Consider the following 12,524-nt stretch of genomic DNA (forward strand, 5'->3'; position numbering starts at 1 on the left):
CCGGAGGGCAGGCCGAGGACGCCATATTCTCGCCGACCACGCCCCGGCGGCCCGCGGCAGCCAAAGGACTGTGTCCGCCGGCCGGCCGGCCCCTCTCGAGCGGCCGTGACCGCTGCGCCCGGGCTCGCGCAGAGGGAAGCGGCGGGCGAGCCAGGCCGGCAGTCGGGGGCGGGGCGAGGAGAGCGCGAGCCTTCCAGGAGGGGCCTCGGCCCCGCCCCTTGCGCTGCGCCCGCCCCCTGCGCCCGCCCTCCTCCCGCCGCCGCCTCCCTCCCGGATCTGTGCTCCAGTTCAGAGAAAGGAGAAAATGTGTGTGTGTGGCGAGGGGGAGGGCGAGCACTGAGCAGCCGCGGCGCGCCTGGCAATCGGGCCGGGTGGGCGTCCGGCGGAGGCGGGGCGGAGGGGGAGCGCGCGGCGGCCGGCTGCCCGGTTTGCGCGCGAGCCGAGTGGGCGCAGGCAGGCCGAGGGCCCGGAGCCGAGTCAGGCGGCGGCGAGGGCGGGCGCGCCGGGCGCGCGGAGCCGTCGGCGGTCGCTCGCTGCTGGGCCGCCTCGGTGGATGAGCTCGGGCCGCTGGGCGAACAGCCTGGGGCAGCATCGGCGGCGGCGCCTGGAGGGGCGCGCGCTCTCCAAGAAGGCGGCGTGTGAGCGCGGCCGGGCGCGGCGGCCTTTCCTCGCGCGTCCCAGGCCCCGGCCCCGCTCGTCCCCGGCCCGCCTGGGCTACGGGCCCGGCCGCCGTCCTCACCGCGGCTCCCCTGAGCTCGTCCCTGACGCGCGCCCGGGCGGCGGGGCTCCGCGGCCGCCGCTGCCTCGGGGGAGCGAGGGCGGAGGGCGTGTGTGCGCGCGTGTGAGCAGGGCGCCGGCGGGGCTGCAGCGAGGCACTTCGGAAGAATGACTCTGGAGTCCATCATGGCGTGCTGCCTGAGCGAGGAGGCCAAGGAAGCCCGGAGGATCAACGACGAGATCGAGCGGCAGCTGCGCAGGGACAAGCGCGACGCCCGCCGGGAGCTCAAGCTGCTGCTGCTGGGTGAGTGCGGCCCTTGGGCCCTGGTGCCCCCCGCCCCGGCTCGCCGCTGCCCTCCCCGCGCGCGTTCCCGGTCGGCACCCGCACCCGCGCGCGCGCACACAGGGGCCGAGGGCCGGGGCTCCGGAGCTGCGGTGTGCGCCTTCGGTGTCAGCTAGGGCCGTGCTCTGTGCGCCGCGTCTGCGGGAGGCTGAGCGTCCGCGCGAGCGGCGCGGGTGGGCGATGGCGTGCAGTGCGGTGGCAGGCCAGCGTCCATTGTGGCGCGTTGTAGGGTGGAGAGGGAAGGGTGGAAACGGGGAGCAGACTAGGGTCTGGATTCAGCTAGGAAAGGTGCTGAGGAAGCCTTGGCTGGCGCTCCAAAGAAACCCGGGTTAACGTACTGGGCAGGGGCGGGGCGGGAAGACTAGCCCAAATGTGCTCCACTGTAGCCACCAGGCCACTGACAGGAGTGACCCCAGAGAGTTGCATGGGCAGTGGATGGTGACAGGCGTCTCTTCTGCACCATTCCTTCTGGATAAAGATGAAGGATCCGGGAGTGTTGTACTGTGTGGTTGTTGACAGCAGACGGCTATCTTTTGTTTAATGAGGCGACCCAGATGTATGCCTGAATTCACAGCAGTTTCTACTGGAAACCAGCACAGCCTCTCAGTTACTCTCCTGGAAACAAACAGAAACCTTTTGTTTAAAACGGACATTTTAGTATCTTGCCATCTGGGCTCCAAGAAAAACGGGAAGAGTTCGAGAAAATTTCCCTCAGATCTCGTTTTTTTTTTTTTTTCTAAATGACAATCCAACATTCTGCTTTAACACGAAATTAAGAAGAAAATGCTATTTTCAAGTAGGAACTATATTGATTATTATCTCTGAGAGGATGTTCGGAATCAAGCGATCAGGGTTCATGTACAAGCTAGCATGACATAACTATTGCTACTGTGGTAGGAAGCATGAACTGCTTTGCAGGAACAGGCCTGAAAAATGTCAGCACTTGTGTTTATTTGTATGAGTAAAAATAACGCTTCTCAAACATTTCTGTAAGAAGAGGATATTGCATCGTAGGTTGGGACTTGAGAAGTCCCCCCTCCCCTCTTTTTTTTCTATCTGGAGCAGTCCATCTGCTGGCTCCAGGAACCCATTACCTTGGGGACCGAACTGCTTATGTACTGGATCACTTATAGTCAGGAGCAAAATATCACAATCACAAATGGCTACCAATGCTGTTTCCTTCCCCAGCTTAGGTTTTTATATTGAAACCCAGTTAGGTAAATGTGCACATATAAAGTGTTCATACAGAACAGAAGGCAAGGGGCTGAATAAAAAGGTGGGTTTTAGGGGAATCAGGCAAGGGGAGTGGGAAATTGGGTAAGTCTGCCCACCCTCATCATTTCTGTTTCTTCTCATGGCTGAAAATGGAATGCCTTATCTTTTTCTTTCTTTCTTTTTTTTTTTTTTTAAATTGAGAAGGGAAAAGCAAGGGCAAGTGGAATAAATATACGGTGTCCCAGTATACAATTAAGAGGAAAAACATGTGTTTTAGAGATTTTTCTCTTAGACCTGGCTTTTAATTTTCCTTTGTTTACAGTCTTCATATGTTTGTGTTTAGCTAAGAACAGGGCATTTGAGGTCTCGTTAACCAAACTTATTTGCCTGAAATTTGACAGCTCGAGGTTTCCAGGCAGCCATGAGTTAGGTTTGTCAGAGGGCCTAGGTTTAAATGCCTGAGAGGGGGATACACTTATAGAGATACTTAATTACATGCTGTGTATTTTAATAATATGCTATGCTTTAAAAAAAATGAACATGGGAATGATTTCCTGAGGGGAAATCCCCCCAGTCCTACTGCTAAAAACGTGGTCGGTGTAAGTGTGTGGCGGCCCTCCCTCACTGATTATAGATTGGAGCAGGCTTTAAACATGGCCCCACCTCACCCATCAGAGACAGACTGGTGGAGGTGGTAGAAAATTTGCTGTTGATTCAGCACCTGCATTTATGAACAACATTTTTTAAAAAAAACATACAGTTCTCTGTCAGAAGTGGGAGCCCTGGGCATCATTAGCAATCACGGCTGTTCTCAGTGTGGATAGGCTTCTTCCAAACGCAGTACCCACATTATTTGTGTAATCATGATAGACATTAAGTGTAAATGTCTCTCTGTGTGTATGGGTGTGAGATTAGCAGGGAAATGAGTGTTGAACAAGGGAGTGCTTGGGGGAGGGGCTCCTTCCTGGTCTGCTGCCTTGGGAGTAGTCTTCATTTCCTAGTTCTTTCGTTCATTTTACCAACATCTATCCAGAGGAGATTACAGAATATATTTCATCACATTATTAGTACCTTTGATCGCTTCTGTACATGGAGGGATCACGCTTCATGTTGAAGTTCTGTGTAAAATTGTTTTCAAATAAGTTTTAACTCAAGGTTGACACTCAAGGAAACTGTTCTGCAAGGGAGCAATGTATTATTTACTTATTAAAATATGGTGGTATCACAAAACTGGTTATCTGACTAGATAATCAAGTGTGCCAGTAAGGCTCTTTTGAGTCATTATCCAGCACTTACGCTAGTATGTGCCTCATTTATTCTACAGAGCTTACACATTTTGATCTTGTTCTACTTGAAGAATGATCTCTGACATTTTATCACAGTAAAGAGTTTCATTTTAACTTAGTAACTTCTGTCTTATTCTCTTTAGATCCTTCACATTAGCGTTTGTTTCCTTTGACACCTCAAGGAAAGCTTTAAATTCTATATAGGATACAGTAGAAGGTATTTGATACTTAACACTTACTAGGTGTAAAAGTATATTATCTTGCCTTTAAAGTTGAACTTTCATGACTATTCATTAGATATTTTTGTTGGTGGCACACAGATCACAGCACTTAATTGCTGATTTATCTTTAAGTCTCTGAGGAGCAAATGGCTCTGAGTGTCTGCTTTAGTTTATAGATTCTCACTGGAAAGCTTTAGTCAGTTTCTTAAAGACATCACTTCTCTCCCTGTTGTTCTTTTTACAGGTGTTTGAAATATTTACTCTGTAGACCTTAGTCATCAGATTAGCAATCCCTTTTTATTGATAGATTCTTCCTATTGAAAACAGAAGAGTTTAGGTCAGTCTTAAATGGAAGAATATATGTGTTTGGTTTTTGAAAGGAATGAGATAAGACGTTTCAGCCTTTTTCTGTGTCCCGCTCTGCAACCTTATTATGCAGGGTAAGATTTGTTCCTTTGTTCCCATCTACATTCCAGCCTCTAGGACAGATCTGGAAAAGTGGTCTTAGTATTTGCTAATAATTGGTTTTGTGATCTTAGAAAAAAACATATGTACTTCTTTGAGCCATGAGCATGTTCCAGCACATTGTGCTTTGTGCTGCCTGTGTTGGAATCGAACAGCTTTTGATACTAGGAATCGAACCCAGAATCTCACACTTGCTAGGCAAGTGCTCCAACATGGAGCCGCTGCTCTCTTTTTACTTTCTGAGATAGGGTTTGGCTAAGTTGTCTAGGGAAACTTCAGATTTGTGTCTTCCTACTTTATCCTCTTGGCCAGTTGAGATCATAGGCCTGCACCATTAACCCAGAATCAGTTATGCTTATAGAATGGCAATGTGAGAAAAACCAGTCCATTCTATGCTTCGATTACTGTTTATTACATAAGGGCTAGTTTATACTATTCATTCTTTTATGTATGCCTTTTTCCCATTATGCATTGATCATAGTGAATTTTTAATGTTCCCTCTCTGATTATCAGAAAGGTTTGTAATTGATATATATATATATATATATATATATATATATATACTGACATGAGGGAACTTCAGCAGGTGGAGTACAGACTGTTAGGAACTGGATTCGTATTGAAGGTTGTCGGTGTAAAGCAAGAAGGGACCTGGGAGGCTGTGAGCTGGCCGTGTCCAGCTTCAGTCAGGGAGTTGCTTTGTGCACGTTTAAGTACCCTTCCAGTTCTCCCTCAGTAGCTGTGAGGGTTGACTACCCTGAATCCGCTAATAAAAACATTCTGGAGATATCAAAATACAGTGTTGTTATAAAGACCAACCATTTTTTCTTTTTAGTGCTTTTTCATCTTTAAAGTATTTAATACGTTTCTAAATACCAGTGTTTGTTGGGATGTATCTCTTCCTTAAAACAAACAAGCAAAACAGACCCCAGAAAACAAAGTGTTTATACGTGAAGACTGCAGTCGGGCTGACTGTGACAGAGCCTTCCGAGTAAGACTTCATGGAGTTATGTGGATGCCTATCTGTCACATACCTGTCAGTCAGCCCTAGACTAAGTCATTTCCTCATCAGAGAACTTTGACCTAAATTAAAACCCTGCTGCTGGTTTTTCTGTGAAGTTATTCTGTCTAGATCTCTTCAAGCAGATGTATGAAGGGGCAGAAAAGAGAACCAGAGCACTCTAGTAGCTGTTTTGTTCCCATGAATACATTTGATAGCTTCTTTTTTATTTAGGAAAACTGACTCATTTCCTCTATACGAGGTTTTCAGTTTTCAGGAGTGTTTAATAAAGATGGTTAGGTTTGTGTTTCAGATGAAATTTTAAGGACCTGAAACAGCATTTGTAACGATAAGGCTATATGTGCTGTGCTACACTCAGCAGGAACGGGGGAAAGATTTTTCTTCACCACCCAGGCAAGCTTTGTAGTAGAGAAAAAAACGAACAGAATTTTTCAGGATGATCAGGTTCTCTTTGAAGGGAATTGTTATTCTGTTGATGTTAGTGGACTATTGATTGGTTGTTGAAGCACGGACACCGGGAGCCAAGGAGATGTCTTAAAAGAGAGAAGCCATTTTCAGGTTGGGAATGTTTCTCCTTGAGGAGGCGGAGGGTCTGTGTCCTTTGCAGACCTGCTGTGGAGGGGCTGTCTCCTGAAGACCTGGTGTACTGGATCGAGGGCGATGTATAGATTTGTAGCAATAGATTTAAACACTCATTTCCTGGCTGGAGAGCCAAGCAGTGACAGTATTCAAAGGGAAGCTTCTATAATGGCTTTTAGGTAGTCATTAAGATTTGTGCAGAATTAATCCTAGGGAAGTGTGAAATAGCAATAGAAGGTAAGATGTACGACTGTTGGTAATTAAATCGGTGGCAGTAACTGAGTGCACAGTAAACAGAGCATTTTCTTTTGTTTTGCTGAATGGAGTACCACGAGGGAAAACTGTTCTCTGATCCGGACAACTGTTTTGAGCCAGCAGCTGTAGCTAATGTAATAGAGGACGTTCCTTGATCACATCTTATTTGTTATATCCCTGACATGTAGATGTCTGATTTCTTACCCATTAAGTGGCAATAGGGCAAAAAGACCCATACATACTGACAGGATGAATTAGAGTCCAAAGTGGTTGTGAATCTACGTTATACAGAAACATAAACAGATGTGGTTCTGTGAGCCCCAAACAGAATTTGCCATGTTAGTTAGGCCTGTAGTCAGCCTCCAAACCTAGGTGTCATTTCTGAAGACAGCACTGAGTTTTTGCTAAAAGTCTTTATTTTTTACTTCTTCGTGCAGGAGATTGAACCTGAGGACCCAAGTGTGCTAATCTATGTGCTCTACTGCTGAGCTTCACTTTAAGCCTCTTTATAGTTCAGTATTAAAGAACAAAATTAATATCGTTCATAAAATTGTGAAGATCTTTCAAATCCACTGACTAAACGAATACCAATTACTGGGAAATAAACTTTTCCTCCAGAATTTCTTACTAGTCATATATTAAGAAATAATGGCCACCTATCAGATGTTGTCCACATAAAGAAATATTAAGCACTTCTGTGTGCAAAGTTATGTGCTCCGTGAAGTGCTGCTTAGTTATGTGCCAACGAAGGACGGAGCGAGTCTCTAGGCTTGTTTTTTTAATTGCTTGTTGCCTGTGTGGCCTTGCTGGCTGGTTTTTCTGGTGCTTCTTCATACAGAAGAAAAGGCAAAAAACGTGTTATAGACCACTGTAGGAGCTTCTCTGGAATTCAGTCAGACAGGGAAAGTAGATGGTCAGGGAATGGATGTGTCTTATGCCTGTCACTGACCTTTGTTTTGTTTCTTCCTGGAATGGAAGCTCCTGGAGGGGAAAGATGTGGCTCTCACCAAGCATAGCTGATTTTATTTCCTGTTACAAGGGGTGTGGAGGCAGCTGGATTCCCCCAAGAGAGTAGAGCAGTTGGAGGCAATGGATGTAAATTTCCTGCTTTTCTCTAATGCTTTTCTCTTCTGTGTGTTCGCCATTTTCCTCTCCTCTTCGTCGAGTAGTGGGCCACCTAGGGCACACTGTAAGAGGCCTTGTGTCTTAGGAGGTGGAGTGCTTGTGGTTTCCCTGGTTTCTCCTTCTTTTTCTGTTGAGAATGTTTCCTTGTCACATTGCCTCAGGGTGAGAAGCAGTAGCTCCAGCTGTTCCCCTGGAGTGCTGTTAGACACACAAGACCTCTGAGAGGAGAGTAGCCGTGCTCCTTTACTGCAGGGTTAATCCGGGATCCTGACAGTTGGATTGCTGTAGAAACAAAGTAGTTTCAAGTAAGTGTTTAGTGGATTGCGATGGGGTTGGGGTCTGAAGTGTTATTAATGTCATTATAGTCCTGAAACCTCACAGAAGGGAACAATAACTGATCCACAAATTAAGGAAAAGGAGGTAGAATGAGGTGTTTTGGCTTTGCCACAGGAAGTGAGCAGTTATGTTTAGAACCCAGTATGCGTATTTCTTGGAGATAACCTTGTGGTTTTGGTTTTCACACCCCCCCCCTTTGGAGTATTGAAAACATGAATGAATTGCTTCATCTAAGAATTTTTTTTTTTTTTTTTTTCTTTTCTTTTTTTTTTTTTTTTTTGGTCATTACTTGTTAAAGGCTGGAATTAGAATTTCTTTCATGTTTTTAGGCCATTGTTTTAAACATTCCTTTCTTACACTGCCTTTGCTGTATGGGCAGCAGTGTTATCTTGTTTAGTGCTTGGAAGCTGCAGATCTCTGGGGAGGTGCTTGCTTGCCCAGCTCTTATTTAGGTGTGTAGCCTTGGGTGCCACACCCCGTGTGAATATTACCCATTCATTTATTCTCTCATACACCAGTGAGGGTCCTTACACATCCCTGCAGGAATAATTTCTCAGACTTAGAGAACTTCCCTGTTCTGTCAGACATCATGTGGCAATGAGCTGGCTCGGGAAGTTGGGTGTTTTGACACATTCAAAGAAAAGGGTTTGTGATCAGGAAAGGAGACGATTGGCTTTCTTTTGCACTTTGTACTATGGTCTGCAAAGCAAAATACGTCATTACCGAACAGAATGCAGAATGTCAACTCCTTCTTCCTTCCTTTTCAGAGGGCAGGGACTTGAGATTGGTTCATGATTACCAGCAGAGAGTTAGTGAGCCAGTGCAGGATAATCTAATGGGCTGCTGGGTTTGCAAATAGGATATACCATGTGTTTGCTGGAATGGGGAAGGTCCTGTGGGCTGTCAGCGAGTGTGGTGTAACAGCACATCTTTGTTATGCAGTGTTTTGAACACTCTGGTCTCAGTAACTTTAGTGCCTTTATATGGTCTCTTTTTGATTGCATTTCTGTACAGATCATTAGGGAGGGTGTATGTTTGTTATATCCAGTTAGCCCCAGGGGGTGTATTCTTTTAGGGGTGCATGTGTGTGTTTCAAGGTAAAGATGCAGTAGTATTTTTTGCCACTTGAATTGATATTTTACCATACTTCACACACACAGTGCTTGCCTTGTAATACATGTATATTCTTTCTGCACAAGGCAGATGCAATTTTCCTCTTGTCCTAGAGAGATGACCCATTTCCTGCGACTTGTTCTAATAATACAGAATGACTTTAATTCTTGTACATAGTTTGCCCTTAAAAGAATTGCAAGGTACTTAAGTACTTAACTCTTCACTCTGTAGCTCTTGTATATTTTTGAGAATTGACAAGTCACATAATGGTTTGACATGATGGCAGAGTGAAATAATCAAACACTATTATGGTATGTTTTGGATAGTAATGTATATCTTCCTCCAACCTGTAAAAGGCAGTAAGTGTTCCTGTCCTACTTGTATTTTTTCCTTCCCTATAGAGTGATCTTAGGGGGTAATTCTGTTCATTTGTTTAGTTTGCTTTTTCTGTAGAGACATAGAATGAAGAAATTCTAGGAGAAAGATTTCCAAGGACCATGTGAACTTAGAAACAACTCCTCCTCCTCCTCTTCTTCTTCCTCCTCTTCCTCCTCCTCCTCTTCTTCCTCTTCTTCCTCCTGTTCCCCCCCCCCTTTTTTTCTCTTTTGTAACCTTGGACTTCAGTTCCTTTGATCTGTGGATGAGGGGTCTGAGTATGTGGATGTAGGGAGGGCATCTCCTCCCATCTCAGGAGCTTTGTAAGGAAGCATTGCCAGTTTGGTGGATCCTGCGGACTGGTTTGGATCTTCTCTCTCCTCGATGCAGTAACTCCAGTGTGATACAAGCAACCCTGCTAATGGTGGAAATGGGCTGGATAGGGTGCTCAGTAAGCAAAGCCTGAGAATGAGGCCTTAGCTGTCCAGCGCTCCCTCCTGCTGCCTGGCGTGCTGCTGATAGTAGCTCTGTCTTCACAGGGAGTGGTATCAAAATCCTTCTGTCATATCAGCATGGGTCTCCTGCTTCCTACAGGAAAGGCAGGATCCTGGGCAGCACAGGGGTGGAGCTGGAGAGGCCTTGCTGTGCCCTGTCTGCTTAGGCAGGGGTCTTTTTTTTTTTAAACTACCCAAGCCAGCCTCCTCTGACTTGGTCCTTTTGTTGTTCTTTCACTGGGCTAGCTTACAAATAATCTCTGCTCCCCATTGTCTGTGAATGACCACTGGCGGGCTCCTGAGGTGCGCATTGAGGGCTTCATATTCCAAAGAGGGATATGGGGTGGGGGGGGGCACCTCTTTTACATTTGAAGCTAACAGTAGAGATGCATCGTCAGTAAGCAGAGCAATTGTGCTCCTCATCATCATATCACGGTGCCCATCTTCTTAGGGCTTATAATATACACAAGAAAATATCCGTGACAGAGGTCTGCAGAGAAAGAACTTCATACTGTTTGTTATAGATGCATTCGATGCTCTGGCTTCTGTACCATTCTAGTTGGCATATGCACAGTTAAGAGGAACCTTAAGAAAACAACTTCCTGTGCCACTTGTCTGCATCTCTAGAAGGGCTGTGGTCAAAGAAGCAACATCAGGACTGTCTCTGAGGTCTTAGGAAAACTGAGAAGAGCCGGATTCTGCAGAGGTGCCAGGCCCATGGATGACACTGCCACGTCCTGGTTTACTGGAGCTGCTGTCTTCTTGTTATCTTAGTATCAGGCTCTTGGCTTTGCTCTTGGGTTTGTGGTTGGACAGTTTTAGGGCCAGAACAGTCCCAGGGCAGAGGACAGAGATGGGATCCAAGGTGTGGAAAGGCAGAGGGTGCTGCTGTGGTAGGGCCGTGGCTGTGTCTTCAGCAGTCTCTGGAAGGAGAGCACAGAGCAAAGGGGAAATGTCAGTTTTTTGCTCCGAGGCCTCCCTCATGAAGAGCAGGCCAGTGCTGCATCTCCAGCTCCCTCCCTAGTGATCCCTTGATCTTCCTTCTCGCCTCATGGTGCTGTCCCTCTCTCGGCTGGTGAACTGGGAGGCACACAGTCCAGGAAGCTTGGGTTGGATGGCAGGACTGTATGTTGTAGTCATTCTCCAGCAGAGTGGCTATATTCAGCACGGAGCTCACGCACAGCCGTCTTGGAAAGAGCCCTCCACATTTAAAAAGAAAGCTTGCAGCCTGGCTGCACCGTGGCTTTTCTTAGTTTTTGTTTTCTGTCAATTGTTTGAGGTACTGAGAACTAGGTTTTGAGAAGCCTGCTCTCCTGTAGTAAGTCATGAGGGTGTGACTTGAGTCATTCTTGTCCAGGAAATGCCTTTATTTGACTTGTTTCTCCTATTGCAGAGCACATTTCAGTTGCCCAAAGCAACAAGAAGATAAGCAATACCATGAGCTGTTGTTGCCGGAAAGATTCATACTCAGAGGCAGGTCTTTTAGAAAGAACTTAGCCGTTTTGGTCTAGACACCCATCGAGGGGGTTATCATCTTTAAATCTCTTGCAGGTTCTTCTCTTTTTCAGGCTAGTCTTGAATTCATTATGTAGCAGACCTCACTGTGTGGCTGAGGATGACTTTGAATTCTTCTACCTCCTAAGTTAAGTGCTGGTTTATAGGCCTGGGCCACCATTCTCAATTCAGTGTGGCACTGGGGATGGAGTCCAGGACTTCCTGCCTGCTCCTCTAGTTACCATATCCCCAGTCCTCTAATGTAGATGTTAAAAGACTTGAGTGTAGGCCTGCACACTGAGCACTGACCCACAGCAGGTGGTCGCTGAGCCTGCTGTTCTAGAAGCAAATTACACTTGAGCCCTCTGACCTAACGTTTGAAGAATGCCCAGTGTCTGTTTCAAACTGGGACCAGCATTGAAAATGGAGCTGCACAGTAACAACTGCATGGAATTTCTTGACTCAAATTTGGAAAAATATATCTTGAGAAAATGAATAATTTGAAAAACTGGGTGCTACAACAAAAAGATACTTGAAACCAGTTTCATGACTCACTTTTTGATGGAACTAATAATTTTGTCTTAACTGAGCCCTTGTAACACATTCCTGGCTTGCAGTGGTAAGTTTGGAGGGGAAGGGACTTGGCTGTGTACAACAATTAATGCTCTATGGACAGTCTTACCTATTTATTGATTTATTGATTGATTGATTGAGACAGGCTCTCACTCTGTAGCTCTGGCTGTCCTGAACTCACAATGTAGGCTACACTAGTCTCAGATTCACAGAGTTCTACCTGCTTCTACCTCTCATTTTTATATTTCTTACATTGGGTCATTTAAGATGTTCCCTTAGAAATGGTTATCAATGCTAGACACTGTCTCTTATCACCAGCGGTAGGTGCCGTAGCTTTTCCAGGATTTTGATTAGCTTCTTGATTTTCTGGGTAAAGAATTGTTTCATTACAGTAAAACAAAGACCTTTGAAAAACATATTTTTGGTAGGATTTCTGCTCCTGACCATGCATACATTGGGAACTGAGTCTTCTCTAGGGTTTTCCTAAATCCCTAGAGTCTATGAATTACTTCTCAAATTACAGTGAATCCTCTGAGAGAGGGCTAGCTAATGTCCTGTGTATCAGTAGACCCAAGTCACCCAGTTATAGAATTAGTTTTTATATTTATATAAATTTATAAGAGTATTCTTCCTTAGTGGTATTGAATTTATATTGGCTTACTCTCTATTTATAATTAGAGATGAGCATGTAATATTTTCTCAGGTGGTTCTTTCTAATGTAGTAAAAAAGTGAGGAAACATTGCACTTAATATAAGGTTCAGGGGTTGGGGATTTAGCTCAGAGGTAGAGCGCTTGGCAAGGCCCTGGGTTCGGTCCTCAGCTCTGAAAAAAAGAAAAGAAAATAAAGGGTTCAAGTTTGGGACAAGAAAACATTTTTTTCACTTGAGAACTTTCTTATACTCTTAAATACA

At 45.7% G+C, this 12,524-nt stretch overlaps 1 protein-coding gene across 1 annotated transcript in view; it reads left to right on the forward strand.

Annotated features, from left to right (window-relative positions):
• Window positions 1-520: 520 nt before the first annotated feature.
• Window positions 521-12,524, forward strand: part of Gnaq (G protein subunit alpha q) — a 241,284-nt gene continuing 229,280 nt past the window's right edge. Inside the window, exon 1 of the mRNA XM_032891682.1 lies at window positions 521-1,021. Within this exon, the coding sequence (XP_032747573.1) occupies window positions 886-1,021 (136 nt within the window). The 5' untranslated portion in view covers window positions 521-885. The remainder of the gene's footprint in view (window positions 1,022-12,524) is intronic.

Source organism: Rattus rattus, chromosome 2 (genome assembly GCF_011064425.1).
Source record: "Rattus rattus isolate New Zealand chromosome 2, Rrattus_CSIRO_v1, whole genome shotgun sequence".
Classification (NCBI taxonomy): domain Eukaryota; kingdom Metazoa; phylum Chordata; class Mammalia; order Rodentia; family Muridae; genus Rattus; species Rattus rattus.